Source organism: Microtus oregoni, unplaced genomic scaffold, assembly GCF_018167655.1.
Source record: "Microtus oregoni isolate MIOR12 unplaced genomic scaffold, Mior012 000009F_ref0000495, whole genome shotgun sequence".
Classification (NCBI taxonomy): Eukaryota; Metazoa; Chordata; class Mammalia; order Rodentia; family Cricetidae; genus Microtus; species Microtus oregoni.
The window spans coordinates 21,158,746-21,173,950 of NW_024543068.1; the positions used below are offsets into that span (position 1 = coordinate 21,158,746).

The 15,205-nt window shown below is 44.3% G+C and overlaps 1 protein-coding gene across 2 annotated transcripts in view; it reads right to left on the bottom strand.

Annotated features, from left to right (window-relative positions):
- Syne2 (spectrin repeat containing nuclear envelope protein 2) overlaps positions 1 to 4,947 on the bottom strand; it is a 135,599-nt gene extending 130,652 nt beyond the window's left edge. For both annotated transcript variants that reach the window (XM_041658050.1, XM_041658049.1), the window contains exons 1-2: positions 4,816 to 4,947; positions 3,497 to 3,715 (exon numbers count right to left, since the gene is read on the bottom strand). In XM_041658050.1, coding sequence (XP_041513984.1) covers positions 3,497 to 3,715; positions 4,816 to 4,929 — 333 coding nt within the window. In that variant the 5' untranslated portion in view covers positions 4,930 to 4,947. The remainder of the gene's footprint in view (positions 1 to 3,496; positions 3,716 to 4,815) is intronic.
- Positions 4,948 to 15,205: the final 10,258 nt, after the last annotated feature.

A 15,205-nucleotide genomic window follows, 5' to 3' on the forward strand; every position in this document is an offset into this window, starting at 1 on the left:
GCTGTGCTGAGAACACTCTGACCAAAAGCAGCCTGGGGAAGGTTACACTTTCGGACCACAGTCCATCACTGAGGGAAGTCAGGGCAGGATCGCAACCTGCATCTCGCTTCACTCTCTGGCTCACGCCCAGGTTCCTGCTCAGCTGGCTTTCTGATACAGCCAGGCCCACAGCAGGCGGGGCTAGGCCCTCCCATGTCAATTATCAGTCAAGACAACCCCTTACAGACATCATCACAGGCCACTCTGATCAGGAAATGCATCCATTGAGGTTGTAGAGTTGACAGCTGAAGCTAACTAGGGTATCAGTAATGATATTAAGTCTAAAAAATAAGGTGTTATGTTGAAAGGGGAAAAGTTAAATCAAAAGGCAAACGGACTTTTAATTTGGAAATTTATAAAATGAATGTTTCAGGTTTTTTTTTTAAATTTGACTACTCAAAATGGTTAGTTCATAAAGATAGTTCTATAACAATCGTTTAAAATCAGAAATTGTTACATATTGGATATTAATATGGCTGTCAACTTGACAAGATCTAGGATCATCAGAGAGACAAGGTTCTGGGCATGCGTGGGAGGGATTAGCTAGATTACATTAGTTAATTGAGATGGGAGGTCCCACCTCATGGAGTAGCACCATTCACTGGGTAAGGCCTGGCCTGAAGAAAGAGGAGAAATCCAGTTAAGCACCAGGCATTCATCACTGCCCTCTTCCTGACAACAGATATGACGTCACTTCCTCCAGCTCCTGCCACCAGGAGCTATGGTAGACTGTCCTCTTGCACCCTGAGCCCAGATCAACCTTTCCTCCCTTAAATAGCTTTTGTCAGAGCATTTTTATCACAGCGACACACAGATAAAGACACCAACGGTTCTAGCGGAATCTTGCGTGTATAGGTCTTATGTGGATGTGGGAACTGCATCGTTGCCAGTGAATGAATAAGAACTGCCTTAGGATCACGCAACAGGCAGGGGGTGTGGTTCTATGGATCACACAACAGGCGCGGGGGGGGGGGGGGGGGTGTGCTTCCATGGTAGAGTGCTTGGTTTTATCTCCAGCAACAGACACATCCACGTCCACACCAACACAATCACATCACCTAGTCGCTCAGTGACCAGACGTGTACGCTGGAATCTTCTCTTAGCACTTGTGAACTTGGGCAAGTTACTCCACATTGCTGAGTCTTGCTGACCTCAAGTACTGTTGGTAAAACTCCTCCTCTGGAGAGGGGGGATGTGAACATCTACCCCTCCACCTAAGGTTCTAAGACAAACCTCCTCCTAAAGTCCTAACAACAAACCCAAGTACAATTTCACAGAAGTCTGCCCTGGGGACCCAATAAATTTATTGGGCTTACTTACAGAGCATGCGTGAAGGGTGACTGACAGGAGCCTGGCTGACCCCAAAACAGCCCATCCTCGAAAGTCTTCACCCTGCCTGGAGGGTGGCTTCAGGACCGTCCTATGATGGAGTCCCTTCCTCTAGTCTCCTTCAGCCTATACACTCTAGCTCCTCCCGTAGGTCCCGAGGACACAGCCATTGGGGCAGAAAAACACAGAAATGGCTAAGAGGAGTGGCTAGATGCTCCCGTGTGGGTTCAGTGGCCCTCCCACCTACTCCTTCCAGGCAGGAATGTCAACAGTCCGCACCTTTTTCTTCTAAGGAGGGAATTTCAACACTGCAGCAGGCACAATGGCGGTGGGTGCCAGCAAAGAGGCACAGCTGCCCGCAGGAGGATGGGCCGGCCATCTGGCTGAGGATCGCTCATCACGTGACTGAAAACACCCTACTTAGAAATAAGCCAGGCACTGTATAAGCGCTCACTTCTGTTACTGCATGTGTGCTGGCCTTTGAAGAGTACAGTTTGCTGGGCTGGGAATGGAGCACGGTTAGTAACATGCCTGCTCAAGCACAGAGCCCTGGCCCTGGCACAGCAGAAATCAGGGGTGGTGACACACATCTGTAACCCCAGCACTTGAGAGGAAGGGACAGAAAGGCTACAAGATCAAAGTCCTCCTCGGCTACACAGCAAGCTGGTGATGAGCCCGGGCTACAGGAGACTTTATCTGAAAAGAAGTGAAATTTTATAAGCTTCTGGTCTATCTAATTGTTTGCTTGAGTAATTAGAATTAAACGGGTAAGATTTAAATTAGCAAGCTGTGACTTCAAATGGATATAAAACAGTGCCGCGATAAAACAGGGAAAGCTTACACTCAGCCTAGGTTTGGATCTGAATAAACACTCTCCCTCAACAGGGATTTACTGAGTGCCCACCGGGTACAAAGTATAGTGTCCCCTGGGCTGCCAGGTTATAATGGTAGCGAAGACCCCAACTCCAGCCCCAGTCCACAGGACCTTGCCACAGCCTGCAGTTGGGGATCTTAGGCCACTAGTTTCCCTATCTATCAAATGGTAATGATAGTTAATTCCTAAGGCCAATGCAAGGATCTCAGAAGCACGCGTCTGGACTGGTTTCTCAGTGGAGCATAGAGGCTCAGTGACTGGCATCATTGTGGACAGGCTAGCAGCCCAAACAGAAGCGTAACTGATGGAGTTTCTTGGAGTCTGAGTGTCCAAGAGACTGCTCGCCGATTAAGCCCCACCAGCACCGCTGAAATGACACCAGTTTCAAGTCTATGAAGTTCTTAGTACGTTAATAGGATAGTGTTGAGCGCAGGCGACCTCCCACCAATTAAGTATGGACTCGGTACATTTCCACCTCTGGAAAACTCACCAGGAATTTTGAAAGGAAGAAAAGAGAGATCTCAACTCATATTCTGATTTGCACTTCATTTATCGTTATTGCTCGATGGGAAGATTAGCAAATACTATGATCTCGTGCGAGCTTTCTCATTTTCTTATTATGTGCAACACCTAAGTCCTAAACCATGACTAAGCTATCCTCTGTGTCTGACAAATGCCAGAGAGGTCTCCTTTGAGGCGGTTTTCAGAAATTACCATATTTCACAGTTTCAGGCCCACACGCAACAATCATAACTAATTTCCACAGTTAACAATTGGAGTTGGTTTCTAATTTAATCGGTTATCATGCACGTTACCCAGTTCTAACCTCTCGTGTAATGAATGCAAAGACAGTTATTTTTAAGGATTAACTCAGCCTCGCAGCACAGATGTTTCAGCTTCACTCAGGAAGTAGTCACCTTTTTAATAATCATCTGAGGAGCTAGCTCGGAGGGTGATGGCGCTTGCTGCGCGAGCCTGGAGGAGACCTGAGTGTGATTCCTAGAGCCACGTAAAAGTGGAAGAGGAATGTGGACCCCAGGGAGAGTTAGAGGCTACCTAAAGCAGCACCGCTATTATGAAAGAAGCTGAAGAATTTCTCAGAGGCATTTGCCAAGCCTAACTTGTACAGACAATCACACACACAAAAAAAATGTTTATCCAACGTACAAATAAGAGAACACAGACGCGATGAAGAGGCGCTAGCTGGCCCCGTGGGGAGCTGCAGGGTTTGAGTGTGGACGATAAAGGCCTCACCTCCTCACTGATGAACTTCCACTCTCTCTTCAGGTCTCCACTCCACTGCTGCCACACCCTGGCGGCTTCCAGCAAGCTCAGCCACTTCTCCCACAGAGCAGAGGCCACTCGGAGCACACACGCGCCATCGCTTTCTGTGCACCTGCATCTCAGGTGTCTGAGGACCTGGCGGAGGCTCACTAAGTCTCCTTGGATTGACAGGAGACTTGCTGTGAAGGCCTTAAAGAGAAAGTGACAGGACAGACACTGAAATATTACTCTAAACTTGGCACAGTTAAGATTATTTTTTTTAAGTGGCATATTTCATGTGGTGGTCTTGGTTGGTCTCGAACTCAGAGATCCTCTATCCCCTTGCCTCCCGAGCACTGGGATTAAAGATGCACGCCGCCACCACCTGGCCCATTTAGAAGTTCTTGATTTATTTGTCCGATATCTTTTTGGTAGATGAACGGCTCATCTAAATCGTAATGAGTTGTCAGCAGTGATGGCTCATGCCTTTAATCCCAGCACTCAGCAGGCAAAGGCCGGGTGACCACAAGTTCAAGACTGGTCTAGGCTATGCAGCAACTTTGTCTCAAATATAAACAAATATGTAAATAAACCCAAAGTATAACAGTAAAGCACCACAGATTCTAATAGATGAGAACAAACAAAACTCAAAATTGTAGGCTGGGCGGTGGTGGCACGCGCCTTTAATCCCAGCACTCGGGAGGCAGAGGCAGGCAGATCTCTGTGAGTTCGAGGCCAGCTTGGTCTACAAGAGCTAGTTCCAGGACAGGAACCAAAGCTTCGGAGAAACCCTGTCTTGAAAATTCAAAAAACAAAACAAAACAAAACCCTCAAAATTGTTTCACAAGCTGGGGATGTTTCCAAGTCAGAGAGTGCTTGCTTGCTATGATTACAAAAGTAAACAGAACCAAAGGAAAACCAGGCATGGAGGTGCATACCAGTGACCCCGACACTTAGGGTAGGTGAGGAGTAGAAGTGGGACTTGGGACACAGGCGACTCTGTCTCAAATAAAAATATAGAAAATGTCGAGATTTGACAGATGCAGGGACTGTTCTCTCATGGCAACATATCTCAAAAAGTCACGAAAGGGAGGAGTCAGAAAGGCGGGCTACGGGCCCGATGCTATGGGGGAGGGGAGGACTACACTGTAGATCTAATCAACTGGAGGGGTCAGCATCATCCCCTCATCTCCCACTGGGACTCTTCTTGTGGGGGTTTGAAGATTTCTGTGGCTCAGAGCAGAGCCGTGCTCTCTTCTGCCCCCACCTGGTTATTCCCCAGGTCTTTACGCAGCAGACTACAGACTCACCTTGCTCTGATCCAGGCCCGCTAAAGCTTCTTTGTAGGACCTGGGCAACGGGGACATGGACTGTCTGAGATCTGTCTCCATTTTCCTGAGCCGAGAGCAAATTTCCTCTTTCATTTGTCTATAGCATTTGTAATTCTCTAGGCACCTGAAGAGGCAGTTAGAAAAAAATATTCAATTTTATTTCTCATTGATCCACCCCCAACACATAAAGAAGGGGTGCTTTTTTGCTATTCAAGCCACCTACAGACGGCTTTAAATAGGCGGATACAGTTGCCCTCAAAACACCAAATTAGAGAGAGGGAGAAAGACAGATGATAGCTAGAGAAAGAGAAAGAGAGAGAGAGAGAGAGAGAGAGATATTGAGAGATATTGAGAGATTGAGTTTTTTATGTACTACTAATGAGCCATAAGTAGGTTGAATTCTGGGAGAAAGGTACATAATGCTAAAAACGTCAAAAACCAAATAATAAAATAAAAAAAATTGTCTACATTTGGATTCATTTTGTTCATTCTGCTTGTTTTAGGGAGTTAATCTCAACTATAAAGAATTTCCCAGAATCAGGATAAAATCATTTACATAGTAAAAGCCTTTTACAGATAAGAGCATTGATTAAAACAGGAAAAAAAAACCCATTTATCTAACAAAAAGCAAGGTTAGGTAACAAGTCATCACAAAATTTATATATGGATTGTGATTACTATTATAAAATATTTGTTACGAGGAAGAAAATAAACTAATGTTATAGTAAAAAGAAAAAATGGGACAATTTATATTTAATTGTGATTTATTTTTAAAAACACCATTCAGTCACATACACTAAGTAGGTACTGCCTAAATTATCCACTGAGAATAATTTAAAATTCTGTTTTCGGGAGCTGGAGTGTAGTTCAGCAGTAGGGCACATGCCGGGCACAGACATGACCTTGAGTTTAATCTCTAGTGAAAAAAATAAAAAATAAAATTCTGCAAAGAAAATAACTCTCACAACTGAAATCCTAGCACTCATACTCAGGAAATGGACTGCCTTAAGTTTGAAGCAAAAGGCTAGTTTCAAAACAATGGCAAAAACAAACCTGTGTGTGTGTGTGTGTGTGTGTGTGTGTGTGTGTGTGTGCGCGTGCATGCATGCATGCAGGTATGAGTATCATAGCATGGGCATGAGAAGGTCAGACATTAGTGTGAGGTGGCTTCTTTGCTCTCTTATCTTTTGAAATGGTCTCTCTCTGAACCTGATGCTTGTGGATTTGGCCATATTGTCAATGAGCTCCCAGGATCCTGGATTAGTTAACCCGGTCTTTACATCAGTATTGTTGATGCAAACTCTGACCTCATGCTTTCATGATAGGCACTTTACTGACTGAAGCACCTCACCGCCGGCCTCCCACTCTGCTTGTATACATACACACACATGTGGACAGAGGAAAGTGCTCTGAGCATGTGTGAAAGCCAAGGAGGCCATCTAGTGGCCCGTTCTATCATCTTATCTCTTGAAACAGGGTCACTCACTGAACCTGGAGCTTGGCTGGTTGCCAGGAAAGCCCATCAATCCTTTAGCTTTGTCCTCCTCTCCCCCTGCAGAACTAGGGTAACATGAGAGGCCATGCTCAATGTTTTGCATGGGTTCTGGAGATTTGAATTCAGGTCCTCATGTCTGCAAAGCAAACAATCTTACACTTTAAGCCATCTTCCACCCCTCTCTGACCATCTAATGTCAAGTGTTAGCAAGGAGGTGGGACAACTGGAATATCTGTATGTACCTGTTTTATTGGAAATTAGGGGACCATTTAGTGCTAGGAATTGTGTCCCTTTGACCTGGGCTGTCACACCCTTACATACCCAAGGGAGGCTCCTGCACCTTCAATATGTTCCTAGAAGCACTGTTGTTTAATGCAGGAAACTGCAAACCACTGCAATGTCAATTAACAGCTATGGACAAGAAGGTGACTAAACCTTATGGTCAAAGTGATGCGCTTGAAAAAATGCGGAGTTACAGAATAAAAGAATGAAAATAAAAAGAACAGGTCACAAACACAGCAAAAAATACAATAAAAAGAAACAAATATAAAATTTAGGGCATTTATTGTCTCCTAATAAAGAAAGGAGAATTCAGGAGAATTCAAGTTAATGAGATTTATCTGGGACACTTGGGGTATAAAGATGCTCATTTTGCCTCTGCCCTTTACACTGGTTACACAGTTTATACATACCATTATATGTATCAGATACTAAACAAGAATTAAAACAGAATGAAACTTTTAACATGGTTCTCTTTGGTGGCTTTTTACACTTTCCTATACCCAAATTTCCTCTGATGTGCACATTAACTATAAAGATACAGAAAATGAAGTTCTGATGCCTGAAAGTATCCCTTAAGACAGGCGACCCACCTTCTATCATCAGCTTCCTGGGCCTCCAGCCCCGCCTTCAGGGCGGAGTTCTTAGACACTAAGTCTTGTAAAGTACCCAGAAGTTGCTCTTTGGCCTCAGGGCTAGAGATCGTCCCCAAGGTCTCGGTGAGGTTCTGGATTTCTGCTACTGTGGACTGCAATTCCTCTTGCTTACAGCGGGCAGGCTCCAGAGATTCTTTGGGATGGTGAAGGTCCGGTCTGTAGCACAGAAGCGTGGTTTCCAGGGACGCGATGATCCCCGCTGCCCTGGTGACCAGCTCCTCGTACTGGGTTGCATTTTCATAGGCATCATTGAGGATATTCTGGTGAATTGGAGATTAAACACAGTCAGGCCGTTTTCTAACTTGGGAGACTTTGGCTACTCTCAAAGGTGGTGCATTCTTACACCTGTTCTTACGGGGGCAGTCTAACATTAATATTTAAAAATGAGTAACTCAAAAAAAAAGCCACATTTTCTAAAAAAAATCTAATTTAAACTTAAAATAACATCTCATTAATCTTGTCAGTTGATAAATAATTCTGACTCTGAGTTTCTTGCAGCAGGCTATGAATTAAATACAGCATTGTATATAATATAGTATCTATGAACAAATGGAAACAGCCCCAAAGCCAGACTTCTTGCATTTCAAATGAGCAGCATTATCTGCCACCAACTTCAGTTCAGGTACATCACTGAATGTCCCTACACCCCAGTCTTGTGAAAACAGCAAGTGAATTTAAAGATGTCTTCCTGTCCAGCTCTAATCAAATTACTCATGGGTGGGGTAAGTTATGCAGAGTGTTTCTCAAAACTATTAAAAGCAAAAGGAATATTAGAATTACTCAGCATTTCTTACAAAACAGTTTAAATAGCACACGAGGATTTGCCACGTCACTTTACACCTCTGCGGAATTTACACCCCCTAGCTAATGCTAAAAACGCGACTTTCCCCATTCTACAGACTGAAGATGATGAGCTAGACAAAAGCGTGCAGGGCACCAGCTCCCCACTACTGCTACACTGGAGTCCTTCCTAACGTATTTCCCAACTACCAGAGGGAGACAGGGAGGCCATTAGAGTTGTTCTGCAGCAGCAAAACTCGGCGAGTGCCCCGACAGCTACTCAACCTTGCTGCTGTAGCAAGAAGGCAGCCACAGTCGTTACATAAATAACAGGCATGCATGGCCGTGCCCTAATAAAAGTTTAGTTTCAAATCAAGCACTATGGACAGGATTTGGCCAGTGGGCCTTAAATTTAAGGGTGCCTACTGTAGACGTAGACAAATCTCACTCTCAATTCTGATGCTGTCACTGCTCTAAGACCCCCAGAAAGAGGTCCGTGCTTCTGAGATCCAATTTTTTATTCTTTCTTATTTTATTTCTTTCAGTGCTGGGAACTGAACCCAGGAGCCTTGTGCAGACTGGACAAGCATTCTGCCAATGAACTAAACCATTAAACAAGGCTAACAACAGCAGCCTCCACCCTCAACCCCCAGCACAATGTAAGTTCTAAATAAGCTTTAGTTATCATCTGGTGCCCTTCCTTCTATACTTCTACTCCCTATTGGGTTACTATCGCTACACAAAAAAAAACTTGTTGTGAATTCGATGGGGCTTAGGAGGGAAACATAGAGAGCAGCTTCATCTTCTCTCTGATTTATGAGGCACTGAGGTTTGATGCTGAAGAACGAGTCAACATCGCAGAGCGGCTCACGGCCTTTAGAAAGCAGCTGGTCTTTCGCAGAGAATTCTCCTGTAGGATAGCTGTACTATCTTCAAAAGTACTGACTGACATAACCAGGAGCAAACAACTACCAGCCTCAAACGCCTAAGTTCAAAGACAACTTACCGTGCGCAAATCAATGTTTTTGCTCAGCTCCACGTACAGACCTTCAAGGTCCTGTAATTTTGCCTCCACGTCACTGGTTCCGGAAGTGTTTTCTTCTCTTTGTTCCTCAGCAACCCTCATGGCTCTGATACCACACACTTCAGCCTGAACTTGCTCACCAAATGCTTCCCAGGTCTCTTTCTCATTTTGAATATGTTGAGACCCCAAATTTACACATAGAGGCTGCTGTAGCCGAGACTTTATTTGCTTGAAAACATGCAGGGAGTTTTCTAGTTTGTCCTGGACAGCCTTTTCGTCCATTGCTTTTGGTTGCAATTCTAGCAGCATGTTCTGGAGATCCTCTTGAAGCCTAGCATTGTCTTCTGCAATTAGCTTTAGTTGCAGCATCTCGCTCTCTTTGAACGAGTCGTCAAAAGCCTCACTTTTGCTTAGCTTCTTCATCAACTCATCACGCAAGCATTTGGCTTTCTCAATTTTCTGAATCAAAATTTGTGCGTTGAGCAGCGTGTTTTCTGCTGACATATTAGGGGCTTTGGGCAGTGATTTGGCCCTTTTCTTAATCTGCAAATCCAAAGCCCTTATCTTACTTAGTAAGGCCTGGTACCTGTCGCGTGCTATTAAAAATATGTCTAGCTGCTTAATTTTTTCTTCCAGTTCCTTTTCCTTCTCAAGCACTTGGGTCTGTAACTGCTCGAGCAGCGAGCCATCCCAGGCTAGACCTTCTGAGTCAAACACTTCTTCGGATGTCAACACTTGTGAGATGCTGCCTCGAAGAGCAGCCAGCTTGTCTTTAAGATGGCAGAGCTGGGCTTTAGCATCCTGGTGTGGCTCTTGATGAAGCGGGAGAAGCTCGCCGAGCTGGAGGCTCTCAACCTCTCTCTGAAGCACAGCCGCTTTTTCGCGGAACTCTTGCTGAGACCTGATCTTGCGTTCCATTTCGTTACAGCTATTCTGGATGAGTCTTTGTGTTTGGCTGGTCCTCGTTTTGAGGTTTTTTAACCGATCATCCAGAAATAATCTCTCAAACACATCTGCATCCTTGTAGGCGTTTGTGAGTTCCTGAAGACGTGCTGAGATCACACTCTCCATGTCTCTCAGTTGCTGCTGGGACGCCTTCAAGAGAGCCCCTTGACGCTCCAGCTCGGCCTCCGTGGAGGCTTTCTCCCACGTGGGAACCATCAGGGTCTCACCTTGTTCAAGCGCCAGTTGAGCCTTTCCGATTACTGCAAACAATTTGCTTCTTTCTTCCAACTTCAGTTCTAGTTGCTGTGACCGCTGAGTTGACTTTAAAAGCAGTGCTTGGTATTGATTCTGTAAATCCTCCAGCAGGGTATTTAAAGCATCGCTCTCACATGCTGCGAGGCTGGGAGTGAGGCCTCTGGCCTCTTCCACCAGCACGTCCACTGCCTGCTGCTTACCCAGAATGCCATCATGAATCAACTTGCACTTTCTGATCTGAGCAAGGATGTCATCGGGGAGGAGGGAGATGGGGGCAGTGAGCTCGGCCACCATGTTCTTGACCCATAAGAGGGTCTCTTTTACCCTGTTCTTTAGGTCCCACTTCTTAATCCGATTCTCTGCCTCTCGGTTTAATGGCTCCAGTGCCTCTAGTTCCTTATTTAAATTATTTAGTGTGCCTTCCAGAGTTTCCTTTTCCCTTTCTCCCCAAAGTCTCTTCATCTGAAGCTCTGCTTGCCGCTTTAAACCAGAAAATTCATATTTGATCGCCTGGATCTCAGTGGCCGGGGCAACCATGCCCAGGCTCTCCTCCTGTTGTTCTGGAGAATTCAGAGTTAGCTGTAGGCGCTGTTGTTGCTCGTGTAGAGAAACCCCGATGTCCTGGGCCTTCTTCAGGAGGTAGGTGAGTTCACTGTGTTCTGTGGCTTGCTGAAAACATTTCCGGTGAGCCAGCTGCTCCACAAGTTCCCACCCGTGTTCAAGTTGCTTCATTTGGCTCTCCACCAGCTTTTGATCCTCGGGGCTCAGAAGGCTGGATAAGTGGTCCCATTCCGTGCGAAGCTTACTCAAAGAGACTTTTTCTTTTTCTACGGATCCCAGGAACTTCTTGATTTTGCCCAGATAGGTTGTACTGTTTAGTGAGCCGCTAGAAAAAGAATAAAAATGAAGAAATAATGGGAAAGGAGTGAGGTGGAGAGAGAGCAAGGCATAGAAAATGCTCTGTAAATGGAACACCCTTCACCTAAGCTTAGCCTAAGACAGAGCAATTACTGCGGCATCCAAATTCCTTGTTACCACCCTTCCCTTCCACCAAGAATAGCTAATCATTTTAAATAGAAAATTATTTTAAGGGATAATGTTAAAAAAATAAAATCCATTTAGATATAAGCATAAAACCTTTATGATAAATATTTGCACGTTAAGATTATATATCTTAACTTATGTGTTATACCTATATGTCTACCATCTATTATTTTCAAGGCCAAAGGGAATATATATTTATTATTATTATTGTATGATGGTGGGGAGAGGACTCGTGTCACGGAATGCATGCAGAGGCCAGAGGACAACTTTGTGGAGTCATTTCTTTCCCCTTCCACCTTTAAGTAGGTTTAGAGAATTGAACTCAGATCATCAGGTTTGGCAGCAACTGCCTTCATGTTCTGAGCCATCTTGCTGATCCCCAGAATGCATACATTTATATTAAATAATTAAAATATATAATTTTCAATATGTGACAACATAAACCAATTATATTGATACTAGGCAACGACATATGTGTTCCTCCCTACCCCACAGGGCAGAATACATTATTTTTAAAGACTACTGAATTCCATAGAACTTACACATTTACATGAGATATTTACACTATTAATAACTAATGTGTAAAACAGTACTTAGTAACACACACAAACAACACACAGAGCATGAATCCAATAAAGTTTTCTTAAATATCATCTGCCATGGTTTGAATGTCTATGCTCAGCCCAAACAAATTCTTATTTTATTGCTGTTGTTTGCTGGGGCTTGTTTGCTTTTTAAAAACATTTACTTGTAGGGTATGGAACACTTGTGTGGGCAACAGTTCTCTCCTTCCACCTAGGTCCTGAGTGTCAGACTCAGGTTCTCAGGCTTGGTGGCAAGTGCCTTTACCAATAGCCATCTTTCAGGAACCTTATTTGCTTTTCTGAAACAGGGCCCCAGATACAAATGTTTTACGTTGAAAGCTGAGTGACCACATATGGTATTAAGAGGTGGGCTCTTTGGGAGGTAAGGAACGTCCCTGAACTAGATGGAAGGTTCACCAGACGTGAGGTTTGCCAGCCTCTTAGACCTTAGACTTCCCAACTTCGAAAGAGTAATGATTGCTGTTCCTAAGCCACCGAGTCTGTGACCTTGTTAGAGCAACCCAAACAGTGTGCCCATGGAATCCGTTTCCGTGCACGATCTGAAAATCACGGCATCCTTCCACAGCACAAACTGGGCCTGCAACGGAACGAAGAACCCCAGTCCCGGATTCTTACACTTACGCTTTGAGACTTTCTGCTTCTGCCAAGAAGGTGTTCAGAGAGGATTCAGCTGCAACTAGCTGGTCTTGAAAACCATTCAGGAGGCCGTACTGGCTTTCTCTAGTTTTCTTCAAAGTGAGAAGAGCCTGAAGTAGACTGTCCACGTGATACGCTGGAGATTTGGCAGTGGGCAGAACCAGAGCTCTTCCTTCTGTTTCGCTGAGATGTTGAGATTGATCCAGAAGGTCAATGGCTTCTTTTCTGGCTTCCAAGTGGGCATATAATTCCTATGGGAAGCCATACAAATCAGCACGTAGGCACACACTCATTCATTCCCCTTCCAGCCCTCCTTCACTCAGATAGCAAACCCTAGCCCACAGGGGAGTTATTTAATTTGCTCACATGGCCTCTGCTCTACAAGAATCATGTTAGGATGTAGAGCACTGGGTCAGCATTTATTGTCTCTTAGGAGACCCTATTGCCTTGAAAGCCCTGTGATTTATAAAGGAAGACTTGTTTTCTTATTTCCATCTATTCCCTTTTTCCTGGTCTAGATTCATGTTTACTTTTCGGTAGAGTTGTCGGAAATGCAGAGATCATCAAGAGCTGTGGTCCTCAACCTTCCTAATGCTGAGACGCTTTAATACAGTTTCTCAAGTTGTGGGGACCCCCCCCCCAACCATACAATTATTTCATTGCTACTTCATAACCGTAATGTTGCTACTGTTAAAAGTCATAATATCAATATCTGATATGCCGATGGTCTTAGGTGACCCCTGGGAAAGGGTTGCTTGACTCCCAAAGGGGTCGTGTCTGCCTGAAAACTGGTAGAAAAATGGGTCATCACTAGCTGATCATGGCTGATCCCTGGTTGAAAACCACTGACTGAGAGTTCCACTTTTCCAAACAACACTGACTGAGAGTTCCACTTTTCAAAACAAAGCCATGTAGGATTTTCAGGTTTGGTGGCTAAAAATACACTGTTACTGCTGATAAGTACAGGTGCCAAGCTGAGGAGGAGGCCCCAATGTACTGAACATCAGGAAAACCAGAACCTGTCAGGTCAGAACACAGAGGACTGTGAAAGGGAACGATGGTGAGTCACAGTCCCCAGACTCTCACTCAGGTTCTTCAGGAACTTTGTGGAACAGAAAGAAGTTGAATGTTCATTAAACTCTCCCACTTCCTAAACGGTTAGCGTTACACAACTTACTGATTAGTACATAATTATATAGTTACCAAACTGATCATCGGGCAAAGGTTAAATAAGACTTTTCACTCCACACAAGCAAGTTTTTGGTAATTAAAATATATTGTACCGCGCTGGGTAAAGGATGCAATCACGCTGTGAATGTTTTTCATGTTCCCATACCTCCATCCCTTTTAATTGTTCATTTCTTAACATAATGTCCAATTCTAAAGGTTGATTTCGCAGCTCGTTGACTTTCCGCTCATCTTGGGTGTTTTGTATGCTTTCTTGAACGTTGAGGGAAAGTTGTTTTGACAAAATCATTTCCACAGCTGAGTTCTAAAAACATAAAAAGATTAATTGCTGAGTAGCCTACCTTCCAAATGAACCACTTTCATCTTTCTTGATTAAAAAACCATTCCAGTTGCTTCTGTTTACTCAGATTAAAGGCTTTAAAGAGGTGTATTTGGTTACTGCCAAAGGAAGACTTTTCCCATATAATAATACCTGCACTGGGACCCTTTCCCCCAAGATACAACATTTTTGTTATGCTAGTATGGGATCTAGAGTTGCTTCATTATATACTGACATATAATTTACTATCTTAAAGAAATGAAACAGATATGGGAGAGTCAACAGTTGCCAAACTCACACTTAGCATTTTGCAAACAGTAGGCGCTCATTTTTACCTCCTGGAAGTTAAAATAAGTAGTAAGTGTGGGAACACCAAGAAGCCATGATATGACTCGGTGGATACACACACCAGCCAAGCAATCCCGCATACCCACGCTCAACCCTCAAAACCTATGTGGTGTGGTAATGTGTATCTGCAGTCCCGGGGATTCCACTTCAGGATGAGAGTTGGAAACGGGAGAATCACTCAAAGCTTATGGCCAGCTGGTCTGTAGCACAGACCATAGCAGCAGAGGCAGCGAGATCTGGCCTCGATTAAACTGGAAGGTGGGAACTGACCTCCACAGGTGTACCAGAGTGCCTGTGTGTATGTGTATGCACATACGCTCCACGACACACTAACTTAACAAATAAACACTTACAGAAGGTAGGAAACATGAGAAATGAGTAGTTTGATCTTTTTTGAATGTTTTAGGAACTTGTGGTTATCAAGGGGGCATTAGTGTTCACTTCTTTTTCAATAACTAGTTCCTTTTTCACTGTTTTTATTTTTTATTTTAGTGTGTGTGTGTGTGTGTGTGTGTGTGTGTGTGTGTGTGGACATCAGAGGACAACCTGCTTTCTCTCTCTCTGGTCCTTGGGCTTTGCGGCGGGTACCTTTACCCACTAACTCATCTCTAGAAGTATGTGTTGTTGAGCGCTTGCATGTACCAGACACAACACAATAATTTTCTGAGGAGACAGGGGTGGAGACAGTGCCGAGGAGTGAGCATTTACCTGGCCTGTTCAAGGTTAGGACCACCCAAACCTCACAAAACAAGGCACGCAGACAAACCGAGAGCACCTGGCACTCCGCACAGTGCT